Source organism: Chlorocebus sabaeus, chromosome 9 (genome assembly GCF_047675955.1).
Source record: "Chlorocebus sabaeus isolate Y175 chromosome 9, mChlSab1.0.hap1, whole genome shotgun sequence".
Lineage (NCBI taxonomy): Eukaryota > Metazoa > Chordata > Mammalia > Primates > Cercopithecidae > Chlorocebus > Chlorocebus sabaeus.
Genome location: NC_132912.1, coordinates 74,460,494 through 74,473,613, shown reverse-complemented (window position 1 = coordinate 74,473,613; position 13,120 = coordinate 74,460,494). Strand labels below are relative to the sequence as shown.

General features: G+C 36.0%; 1 protein-coding gene across 3 annotated transcripts in view; it reads right to left on the bottom strand.

The window, feature by feature from the left end:
- CTNNA3 (catenin alpha 3) overlaps positions 1–13,120 on the bottom strand; it is a 1,853,344-nt gene that overhangs the window by 195,272 nt on the left and 1,644,952 nt on the right. For all 3 annotated transcript variants that reach the window (XM_007963302.3, XM_007963300.3, XM_073019108.1), the window contains one exon: positions 3,227–3,319. In XM_007963302.3, coding sequence (XP_007961493.1) covers positions 3,227–3,319 — 93 coding nt within the window. The remainder of the gene's footprint in view (positions 1–3,226; positions 3,320–13,120) is intronic.

Below are 13,120 nucleotides of genomic sequence, written 5' to 3'. Positions count from 1 at the left end.
ATAATATTAATATAGCAAAGTTAATGTGAAATTTAAGTAAATGGTATACGTGGAGTAACTTTCTTTTATTATTTTCTTCCAAAAAGTAGAGTCTGAGATTGGAAGGTAGTTTGTTTGGGAAATAGATATTAGAAAACAGAACTGGGAGCCTGGGAAGAATGAATCAGGAAAGAAAGGAGAGCCAGTCTAAAGACACAGTATCAGCATGGTTACACTTGATCCCCTTGGGAACCCTTTTAGGTTCCGTGGAAAATGCATTTCCGAATTGTCTATCTTAGAAATAGAATAGGGCTATTGGTAAAGAGTCGCTCTATGTGGGGGTCATGCTTCATATGAAGTTGTATATGTATTATCATCACTGAGCAGTTATCAGACGGATTCCACATAGCAGTTGCTAGGGAGCCCCAGTGCAGGAAGTGAATAAAATCCAAATTATTTAGGATTTATGCAGAGATTTGTAAGAGCAGAGAATATCCAGGTTGAATATAATGTTGCCACCAGTAGATTTCACGATTTCGTGGTCACGATCTATCTTGTCACTAAACAGTGGTGAGGTTTTCACCCAGCGGCATATTCTGAATGAACTGGATTGTCCGAGAACTGTGCATAGCAGAACGCTAATGCAAGATGCAGAGCAGTTTCAGGGTAATTTCCACAACATTAGGAGCAGTGGCTTCTATGAAAGATCCTTAAGATTCAGAATCACAGAAATAATCAAGTTTGTAACCTATGATGGGCAGCCAGTCATCTAGCTGGCCTGGCCTATACTTTGGACCAAGAACAAAAATACAAATGAAAATAGTAGTAATAATAAGTTTACCATCTTATCATATAATGTGGAAGTTTTTGAAACACTTCCATATGCATTATCGTATTTGAAGTTACCAATGATGCTGTGAGAAACTATGGTATTATTCATCTCATTTTTCAAATGAATAAATTTGGTTTTCTAACCAAGTCTTCATCGTCTACAAGTTCTAAGCCAGAATAAAAACTGAGGTGTGTTTATCCTAATTCTGGCATTCTAAAAAGAGCCTTAATTTTAATAAGATTTCCTTTGGTCAATTACTTTGTAAGCCTTGACACCTACACTTCACCTTTAGTGACATCAGCCTGAGTGAACCATGCACCCACTTCCCTGAAAGCATGAGCAAAGTTTACCTTTAGCAAAATGTGTTTCCAATTCAATTTCCATTCATAAGATGTAATCTCTAACAATGATGCCAACTAGATTTGAAGGAAACTAAATCCAGATGCTGTGTGACCCTAGGCAGTTTTTAACACAAATTGGCTACTAGAGGGCTGACAAATAACCCGAATAATCTGTAAGAAACTCAAGAAAGTAGCATTTTCCAATATATCACCAAATACTAGCTATCTGGCTATGTAATAATGGTTAATGGTGTCTACTTGGAGAACTTTTTTTCCTGCACTAAAATGAAATATTCCTATTACCAAAATTTGAGATAAACGATGTTTCTGATAAAACATAGGTTTTATTTTCTTGACTGATAAATATTATTTCTAGGCAATCTGAACATCTGAAAACATGGAACTTTCCCAAATTTATCTTTTCCCATATTATGTTTCACCATATTTTCTGCATTTTATAGTAAATGAGAAAATACTTAGCACACTGTAAAAACAAATATGTAAATACAAGATATTATTGTTAATAAAAAGATATAGTTAAGTTCTAATGAGATAGCTTTTTAAACATTCATTTCACATGTATGAAAGTAGATAAATAGAAGTAAAATATTTTACATAATACGTTGTGGGATTTTTAAAAAGGCAATCCAAAAGAATAGTAGAAACAGAATCTAACTCTCTGCATCTGTTTAAAATTAGATATTTTTCAGTGTATTCACTTATTTTCCATTCTTAGGAAATAGAAATCCAAAGGATTATAGGTAAAATTTGGTAAAGCCTAAATTTTTTTTTTTTTTTTTTTTTTCAAGTCAGTGTCCACAAGCCATAGAGCAGAGTAGAATATCAAAACATGTAAGGGAATATCAATATTTTTATTAAAGGAAATGTGCACTAACATGCATTTGTGACATGGAGTTTACCAAACAAGTCTCTGCTTAAAATGTTTCTGAGGAGCTTGTATAACAGTATGTCTACAAAAACAGAGTGTGCGCCAGCCTTTCAATGTAAGTTTTTCAACATCAGATAGATCTATGAGAGACCAGAAAACAGAGGGAAAGGTTAGGAATTTGCTTCCATCTCCAAATTTTATGTCACTGAATTTAACTAGCCTAATAATAATACTAATAATGATGATCAGGATAATCATACTATTGTTGCTGCTACTACTACTATGAATAATAGTAACTAATAGTTATTGAGAAGTTAGTATGAACTAGGTACTATATAAGTGCTCTGTTAGTTGACTCAGTTAATTCCCACAGTAATCCTCATATGAAGGATACTATTAGCATCTCTGCTTTACAAATGAGGGAACTGAGGTACAGAGAAGCTAACTGACTTTCCCAAGTAACACCCCAGAAGGAGGTGGCAGATTCACACGCATTCCCAGGAAGCCTTAGGCATCCTGCTGTACTACGTGGGTTTCAGATCCAAGGTTTGTAGTTTGGTCTGCAGTTGCAAGCTGTAAGTGGCTAGGATGCCAAACTTTCACAGATACCCAGGCACTGGGTGGGAGTAAAGTAAAGTACAATATCTCAGAGTAATTCAGAAATCAGAATGAACGTATTTGGAGTTGTGTGTGATGGTGGTGGTCAAGGTGGTGGTGGAGGTGGTAGGGGTGGTGGTGGTGGTGGTGGTGTGTGTGTGTATGTTTTGGGGGGCAGGCACAGGAGAAGTTATTGTTGAGAAAGAAAAGTAGATTATTGACTCAGATGAGTTTTCTTTTCCACTAGAATTTCGGAGTATATTTACAACTTCTTCGTTTCTTTTTTCTACTCTAAGCAAACACGTACATATTTCACTTTTATATTCCCATGACTCCTATAAAGATCAAAAGCAGTATGGAGTGATTCAGTACATGACCTGAAATGGACTTACTGTGAGCTCTCAAGATAGAGGAAAATAATTCCTCTCATGTGGTTTTCCTTAATGCTAAGGCTTTTCTCCATGTGCTTCACAGAACTAGCTCCAGATCCAGGAGTCCCACCTGTTAGAGGCTGCCTAGATTGACAAAGGGAGGGCACAGCCTTCAATGACACAGTACATGCTTCTCCCACTAGGGGAAGTGACATACCCTATCAGTTTTCCCTTCGGTCTGAATGCTGGTGTGACTGCGGACCTCATGTTCCTCTTCAAGGTCAGAAACATCCTCCAGTTCCTCTGGGGTCTATAAAAAGAAAGCAAAAATATTGCCAGTGGGAATGTAAAAGCATTTCTTCTTTGGAAAACAACATGGCAGTACTTTAAAAGGGTAATCCTAGTGTTACCATATGACCCAGCAATTTCACTCCCAGTTGTATATTCAAGAGAAACAAAGGCATATCTCCACACAAATACGTATACACAAATGTTCACAGGAGCATCAGTCATGATAGCTAACAAATGGAAACCAAATGTATACCTACTCATGAATGGATAAACAAAATATGCTCATGGGTACAATGGAATATAATTTGGCCACAAAAAGGAGCAAAGTACTGATACACACCACAACACAGGTGAACCTTGAAAACAACATCCTAAGTGAAGGGAGCCAGCCACAAAAGGCCATATATTGTGTGATCCCATTTGCGTGAAGAGTCTACAACAGGCCAATCTATAGAGATAGAGATTTAATTAGTGGTTCTAGGTGCTAGGGGAAAGGGGAAATGGGCAATGACAGCTGATGGGTATGTGGTTTCTCTTTGAGATGATAACAATATTCTGCAGTTAGATAGTAGGAATGATCACAAACCCTTCTGAATCTACTAAAAAACACTGAGTTGTATCCTTTAAAATGGTGAGTTTTTATGGCATATGAATTATATTCCAATAAATTATGAGAGAAAAAGAAAGCAAAAAAATGATCACAAGGAAAATTTTATTTCAGCGAATAGCAATTTGGCTACCCACTATGTGGTTACTGCAAACTAAGATGCTTACAGTTGATAAATGCATCAGATAATTATCATTAAAATCATATATCATCAAAATGCCACGAGAAATTATCAAGAAATTAAAATTTTAGGGACTTAATAAATAATTTAACTTGAAATTCAGTGTCTTTTATAAAGAGTTAGCTAACTTCCATCGCTTCTTTCAATTTCAGCTTAAATACCTCTTTCTCAGGGAGGTGTCTTGCTCAGGAATCCTCTAGACTGGGCTGGATTCTCTGCCAAGTGTTTCCTAGCCCCCTCTACTTTAACTGCCATCATGATCATCATACTTTAATATATCATTGCTGAATTAGGCAGCTAATGGTTGAACTGTCTATTCTGTGAGGCAAGGACATGTCTTCCTTGTCATTTTTGCTAATACAGGTCAAAGTACTTAACAAGAATTAGCCTAGTATTTGTTTCAGTGCACAAGGTCTCAATATTTTTTTTTATTTCAATAGCTTTGGGGATACAAGTGGGTTTTGGTTACACAGATGAATTGCATAGATGTGAAGTCTGAGATTTTAGTGTGCCCTTCATCCAAGTAGTGTACACTGTACCCAATACACAGTTTTTTATTCCTGACCTTTCTCCCATCCTCCCTGCTTCTGAGTCTCCAATGTCCATTATTCCACTCTGTATGATTCCTTTGCTAGAAAATACTGGTGACAAACCCAGAAAATAAGTATTTAGGTTTCATAGAAAACAACCAAAAATGAAGTAGAAGATGTCCTTGGGTCTGTATCTTTCATGCACATACGGTTGTTGAAGACTGGAAAGGGGCAGATCCTGTCTCCTTAGACTAGCTCTGATTTGCCTTAAATCTTGCTTTACACACAGACATTCTGTTTATTTTCTGGGTTGCCAAGAGCCTTTCATCTCTTGGGAGCACTCCAGAGATGGGGACATTTGATGATTAGCTCATATTATAGAGCAAAACTACCAATTTCCTATTCATTAATGGCTTCAGATTCTTTCTCATCTCATAGATCTTTAACCAGCACTTTCTTTGTTCTCACACACTTGCACTGAGCAATACCCATCCCTTTGCAGAGGAGCATTTTGCATTTATTTCAACCAATTCCTATCAGATATTAACATTTCCCCTCTCACCAAAGCCTTCAATGTGCTATTTTTAATCTATATGTTGATCTCTTTGCAATCCTTCTTTGCTGCAACTACATGCAGCTATTATCTTAGGACAATTTATTCTTTCTTCTTAGGTATTAATAGCATGAGTTCATCACTATATAATTTCTATACAATCATATATCTCATTATTAGCCATTTTGTATATTCTTTTCACAGTATTCTTGAGGAAGCATCTTTGCAATTTCCCTCATTGTTATATCAACATTTGAACAAATTCAGTTAATCAAATTCTCTTTCTCGTGCCCTGTTGTTTTGCAACTGAAGGTTGTCTGGTGTCCCCACTGTGATCTGTCTCTTATAAATGTCTCGTGTTTATTATTTGGGTTAGATCCTATCATTAAATGACAAATAACTTCATCATCCACTCCAATAGTTTATTCAGCCCCCAAAATAAAGTAACAAACTAAGAACCATTGCTGCTATCGGAAGTCACAAGTGCCATTTTTGTTGGGGATGCTGTAGGAAGAGATAAGCCTACCATTTACGCCCACATACTTCTGTGCTTTTCTTTGTGTTTAACATGGGACTAATAGTTTTCTTGCAAAGCTACAAAAACTGACCTCTTCTTTTCATGAACAAAATCAGTGGGGGAGTGTTCAAAACACTTGCTGACAGCATTTCACATTCTGTAAGGCATGGTGTTGGACGGTATTGTGAAAATAAATAGTTAAATACAAAATGCTACAATTTAAGTGGAAACTAAGAAAGAGATAGGAGTACTCTAATAATTTTGAGGGTAATACATTAACTCCTCCAGTACCACAGACAAATAATAGAAACAGCAAATATCCCAGCACTTTGGGAGGCCAAGGTGGGTGGACCATCTGAGGTCAGGAGTGTGAAACCAGCCTGACCAAAATGGAGAAACCCTGTCCCTACTAAAAATACAAAATTAGCCGGGAGTGGTGGCACATGCCTGTAATCCCAGCTACTCGGGAGGTTGAGGCAAGAGAATCGCTTGAACCTGGGAGGCGGAGGCTGCAGTGAGCTGAGATCGTGCCATTGCACTCCAGCCTGGGCAACAAGAGCAAAACTCCATTTCAAACAAAAAGAAAAAAGAAAAGAAAAGAAAGGGGAGAGGAGGGATGATAGAGTACCCTAGATCATGCATTCTTAAAATAGTCTGCTTCTACCTATCTGGTAAACATCTGCAAGTTTTGTTGTGTGTGTGTGTGCGTGTGTGTGTGTGTGTGTGTGTGTATGTATGTTTCTAATCAATTTTCATTCTGTGAAAGATTAACCATCTTAGAGGCAGTGTTATATATTAGAAAGGTCCTATAATATTGAGTAATCCAGACCTGAATCTGAGTTCTGGTCCTTTAATGAGTGATTATGGGACCTTGGGCAACATGTGTTCTCTTTTAAAGTTTGGTTCCCTCTGAATAAAATTTGGATAATAATACCTAATTCCAAAGGTTGTTGTGAGGCTCAATTGTACTAAGATGCTTTGGGTAAGAGCTTAGCCCATAGACATAGCTGGGTTGTGGAAAAAGTTTATTTCTGTTTGTTGCTTTTCCTCTTCTTTCTCCAGTATTCTGTACCTCATCCCAATATACCCCTTTATATTTTTATTAAATATTTATATAAATTTATCCAAATTTTAATCACTTTTATTCCAAATTTAATAATTTTAATCCATTTAATCCAAATTTATTTTTGAATTGGGACTTTGGATAAGCCACCAATGTTTCTGTACTTTGGATTCTACACAGACATTATTTTGGGTTGGCATGGTACTTTTACTAGTTATCTCTAGTTACAGTTACCTGAGTTTGATTATCTAATGTCATTGTTCTAAACAGTGTTTGATATAATTCCCCATGCACTGCTTCTTCTAAACTCCATGTAAGAGATCTCTTTCAATTGGACTTTAATCATGTCTAAGAGTGAAATTATCTCTTAAACTGGTCTCAGCAAAGATTCACTCTAGCATGATTCTCAGGGTTGACAGAAATACTTTGTCTTCTTTAAGCTGGGGCTGTCTCTAAACCAGACTAAGATGAAGGGAGCCCATTTTTTTTTTTTCAGAAAAAGTGTTAATCAAGGCAGATATTAATGTTATTTCTCATGTCAGAATTGTGAAAATGTATTTCCTATTTTCCTATTTTACCTCTGGCTTATTATGGAGTCTTCCTTAGGCAGCTCAAAAGTGATTTGGAATAGGCTTAGTTTCTTCACCTGTAAAATAGCATAAATACTACCTAATTTTTAGGGTTATTGTAAAGATAAAACAAGACGATGGACATTATTCAGTGACTAGGAAATACTAAATTATTAATGTTGTTTATTAATATTAAAACTAAAGTATTAATATTGTTCATGATTATTATAGATTATCATTACTGTTGTTATCTCACTTGATTCATGTAAAAGAGGCCAAAAACAAGTATGAAGTTGAAGTTGAAAACATTCAGGCTGAGGTGTTTACATAGAAGCCAGGGCAGCAATGACATAGTAGTAAAACATTAAGACTTCAGGGTCACAATAAATTTCATATATATGTGTGTGTGTGTATGTATATATACAAATATATATCCTTTTTTCCATAAGGGGTTCAATCCTTTCTACTGACATTATCTCATTAATTCCTTCAGCATCCCTAATGAAACAGGTGGCCTTATTACAACTAAAAATTCACTTGCACAGACTTTGTAAATATTTAACATTAAAATACAAAAAAGAAACTTGCAGTTGCTAAATTTCAAAGAAGAAACAGGAAGAAAATAAAGAAGAAATAAAAAGAATTACAAATACTGTGGAAAACAGGAGTCATGCTTGGTTTCTTCTCAGAATTGTGTTTGATCTAAATCACACACATGATTTATTATAAATATCATTCACTGGCTAGCTTTCACTGACTTACTACAATCAAATAACTGCCATAGTCATGTCAGGAGTGGTCTCACACTCAGAGAATCTCTTAGGAAACACGCTATGAATGTCCACCTCAAGCAGGAGGCTAATGTCACATGTTCAGTGATTTCATTCTAGCTGAGGTGGTAACGTAGGATGATTTTGCAATGTCAAAATGGAGAGTTCAGAATTAAAATACATTTAAAAAATAAAAATATATCAATGACCCAATGCCAAATTAAAGAAAATTAAGACATGTCCCTTGTTGAACACACACACACGAACACATACACACAAACACACACTAAAGTTTCTGCCCCACACCTTTGACCATGAGACTGGCACTCTACCTTATAAATGTTCGAGAAACTAGTGACATTACTGTTACACGGACCCCTTTTCTCCTCAAACATGTCCCACTTGTCAGCAGTTTCCAAGTCAGTTTTAAGGCTCTTTGTGTCTTTCTATTTACTCCTTCTTGCAGACTGGATCTTTCTCAGCACAGGAGCTCAGATGCTCTCTACTCAGAGAAGTCTCCCCTGGCCAGTCTAACTAAAGTTAACCATTTTTCCCATTGCATTTATTTCTTATATTAGTCTATATATTTTCTTTAGGTCCTTTTTCATGATTTTCACCTAAAATTATATTTTTTCTTCATTGTTTTCATTATTTTTGGCAAGTGGGTTTTTTTTTTTGGCAGGTGGGATATATTTTTGGTCTTACCCCTGCAAGAATGTAACTTACATGAAAATACGGATGTTGTTTGTCTCATTTTCCACTCTGAGGACATGAAATGGCACATAGTATGTGCTCAATTTTTCTATTTCCTAGCTGAATAAAGGAACACATAATTTAATTACTGGCAACCTTTTGTTATTGATCAATTTCACGTGCAAAACCATGGGACCATTTTTGAGCTGTGGAGAATGTTCACTTCTTTGCTTTCTGTCTTTAGTAAGTATTGAATCAATAATTCCTAGGCTAAAGAAAAGTATGTGCAAAGATTCCTGAATTTAAAAAAAAAAAAATCCTATGGAAACTAGAGATGAGATTTTGTGTACAGAAAGGTTTTCTATAAGCTCAGAAGAGATTCTCAGATGTGGAGAACTAAAACATTTATGATTCCATAATCAGTAGCAACTTGCCCTACTCCTTTACAATCCAATATGGATTATAAAAAGACTTCAGAGAAAATGTCATCCAGTAAACGCAGACCAGTGTTTCAAGTCTCAGCACAGCCCTGTGCCACAAACTTGTCACGGAAACAGTGGTAGACCTGAAAGGGTTACGTGGGCTGGGACAATAGATGTCTCATTGGCAACGAGTGTGGGTAAATGACAGTGATCAGTGAGGTTTCCTGATGTTTTGATGCAGCCCAAGCCTCCAGAGACAGACTTAGCCTCAAGAGAAGGGTTTCTCAGTCTTAGCATTGTTGACGTCTTGATCTGAATAACTCCAGTTTTGAGAATATGGTTTGTGTATTGTAAGAAGTTTAGCACCAACCCTAGCTTCTATCTACCACACACATTAGGACCCTCTCAAGTCATGAGATATAATTAAACATGTTTCCAGACATTACCAAATATCCCCTGGAAATTTGAGGGCTTAGGAATCACCCATTTGAGAACCACTGCTCAAGAATTTTGGCTCACTTGGCCCAACATAGGCAGCAGGAGTAAGGGAAGGCCCAAGAATGACTATATTTAAATTTTCCATAAGCCAAGTTAAAAACTAAATTTACTTGCAAATAAGTATATAAACTGAAAGTCATATTCCATATAATAACATTATGATAACATTATGTTTACGAGACAAAAGAGGGAAGACATTTTACTCTTAACGAGACTACTGGAAGAAGATATCAGAAAATGTATGAAAATAAAATCTCATTTGCAGACTTTTTAAAATTTGCTTTTTTAATTTTTAATTGATAATAATTGTATATATTATATATTTATGTAATGTCCTGTGACATTCATAACAGTATATGTTTACCTTATGAAATGATTAAATTCTAATTAGCAAATCTATCTCCTCACTTATGTATCATATTTTTGTGGTGAAAACAATATACAAAAAGGTCTGGGTGTGGTGGCTCATGTCTGTAATCCCAACACTTTGGGAGGCCAAGGTGAGTGGATCACCTGAGGTCAGCAGTTCAAGACCAGCCTGGCCAACATGGTGAAACCCTGTCTCTACTAAAAATCCAAAAATTAGCAGGGTGTGGATTTGTGTGCCTGTAATCCCAGCTACTCGGGAGGCTGAGGCAAGGGAATTATTTGAACCTGGGAAGCAGAGGTTGCAGTGAGCCAATAGGATCATGCCACTGCACTGCAGCCTGGGTGACAGAATGAGACTCTGTCTAAAAAAAAACCAAAAAAATAAAAATAAAAAAAAATTCAAATCAATATACCTAAGAGATATCTGCATTTTCATGTTCACAATAGCTAAGAGATGGAAGCAACCTAGGTGTCTATCATTGGATGAGTGAATAAAGAAAATGTGAGCTCTGTCTCTCAACATATATGCACACAAACATATACACACAGTGAAATAATATTTAGCCTTAAAAAAAGAAGTTCTATCATTTGTTTGTCATCTTAATACCAGAATTTAATAAGCTGCTTTCATTCTGCTGAACTTGTTTTTATCTTTTATTCATAATGAGATTATCTAAAGATATCCAGTGCTAATCTGAGTTTGCTTGATTAACTCAACTCAAGTTAACTCAACTAACATATTCGATTGTCTTACATATACAGTCGTGGTGCTTAACAATCAGGACACATCCTGAGAAATGTGGCATTATGTGAATTTGTCACTGAGCAAATATCATAGAGTATACTCAAACAAACCTAGATGGTATAACCTACTACACACCTAGGCTATATGGTAAAACCCATTGCTCCTAAGCTACAAACCTGTATGGCATGTTACTGTACTGAATACTATAGGCAACTGTAACACAGTGGTAAATATTTGTGTATCTAAACATATTTAAACATAGAAAAGGTAAGGTGTTGTGTCACGATGTTAAGATGGCTATGGCATCTGATATGGTTTGGATTTGTGTTCCTGACAAAATCTCATGTTGAATTATAATCCCCAGTGTTGAGGGAGGGACCTGGTGGGAGGTGATTGGATTATTGGGGCAGACTTCCTCCTTGCTCTTCTCATGACAGTGAGTGAGTTTTCACAAGATCTGCTTAAAAGTGTATAGCATCTCCTCCTCGGCTCTCTTCTTCTACCTCCTGCCCTGTAGATATACCTGCTTCCCCTTCACCTTCTGCCATGATTGTTAAGTTTCCTGAAGCCCCTCCAGCCATGCTTCCAGTACAACCTGTGGAACTGTGTGCCAATCAAAACTCTTTTATTTATAAATTACCCAGTCTCAGGTAGTTCTTTATAGTAAAGGGAGAACAAATAATACAATGTCATTAGGTGATAGAAATTTTTTGTTTTCATTATAGCCTTCTTAAGGGACCATTGTCCTATATGCAGTCCATCACTGAATGAAACATTGTCATGTGGGGCATGACTGTATGTAGACACAAACTATTATGCTAGATACTGGGAATCTTGAAGGAAATAAACCACAATCCTTGCCCTCAAGGGAGATAAAGGTTAAGAATATTAGATGGAGAGGATAGATATTCCACAGAGTTATATGATTTGAGGCTGAAGTTGAGTGGTTAGAAGTGAAAAAAATTTCCTGGGATGTGTCAGGGAGAAGAGGGGAATGAGTGTAAAGCATCTGAGGAAAAACTGGGAAGATATTTCTTATATCGCCAGAAAGCTGGTAGGCTTGTGTTATGGTGGAATATTAATGGAACTTGAAGTTAGGATACTTGGGTATCCTAACTAAATTAGTTGTTTTTGTTAGGCAAATCTCAGAATTTTCCTATGCTTAAATTCCTTGACCTTTAAAATGAAGACGAGACGTAAGTAAAATTGGTAATTTTTGTAAATCCTTTGAATTTTCAGTTTTTATGAATTGATGCTTAAACTGAAAACATAATAAGGCTACAACAAACATCAGACTGGATCAAACATCTCCTCAATACTGAGAGATCTCAATGTTAGTGAAGATTTGGTAAATCTGTTGAGTTCAGTTGATTGAAACATAGTCCACTCTAATTCATTATATCAACTCAAAATAGGGTTAATCTCCTGAATACACATATCGTTCTGTTATAGCCAATAGAGGGAGAAGACATCTAGTATTATTCTCAGTTTTATAACCCAAGTGTCTAACAGTGCCTGGCACAAGTCAGTGCTCAGCAAATACATATTTTATTGAGTGAATGCAACAGAAGAATAAATGAAGACGTAAATAAAACATATGTCTCTATTTGTCAAAATTGAGAATTAGTGACTTTTCTTCTTACAATCTTTTAAAATATAATTCAAAACTGCCTCCGGGAACCATTAGCATCCCTCTATTTTGTTATTATTGTTTTTTACAGTATTGTTATCATTATTGTATTAACATTTAATATGAAATCTACCCTCTTAACAAAATTTTAAGTGAGTAATACAGTACTGTTAATTATAGGCACAATGCTGTATAGCAGGATCTTCATTTATTTGTCTTGCATAATTGAAATTTCATACCTTTGGAGCAGCAACTCCTCATTTCCCCTCCCCTCAGCTTGACAACTACCATTCTGTTCATTGTTCCTAGGAGTGTAAAAATTTTGGATACTTTATATAACGCAAATCATGCAGTATTTGCCTTTCTGCTAATGACTTACTTCACTTCGAATAACGTCCCCCAGGTTCACCCTTGCTCTTGCATATGACTGATTTCCTTTCTTTTCAAGGCTGAATTATATTCCATCTTATAAGCTGATCATGTTTTAGTTACCCATTTATCTGTCAATGGACATTCAGATTGTTTTCATATCTTCGCTATTGTGAATAATGCTGAAATAAACACGGGAGTCCAGATATCTCTTTGAGATCCTGATTTCAATTCTTTGGGACATATAATCAGAAGTAGGATTGCTGGATCATATAGTAGTTCTGTTTTTAATTTTGAGAAACCT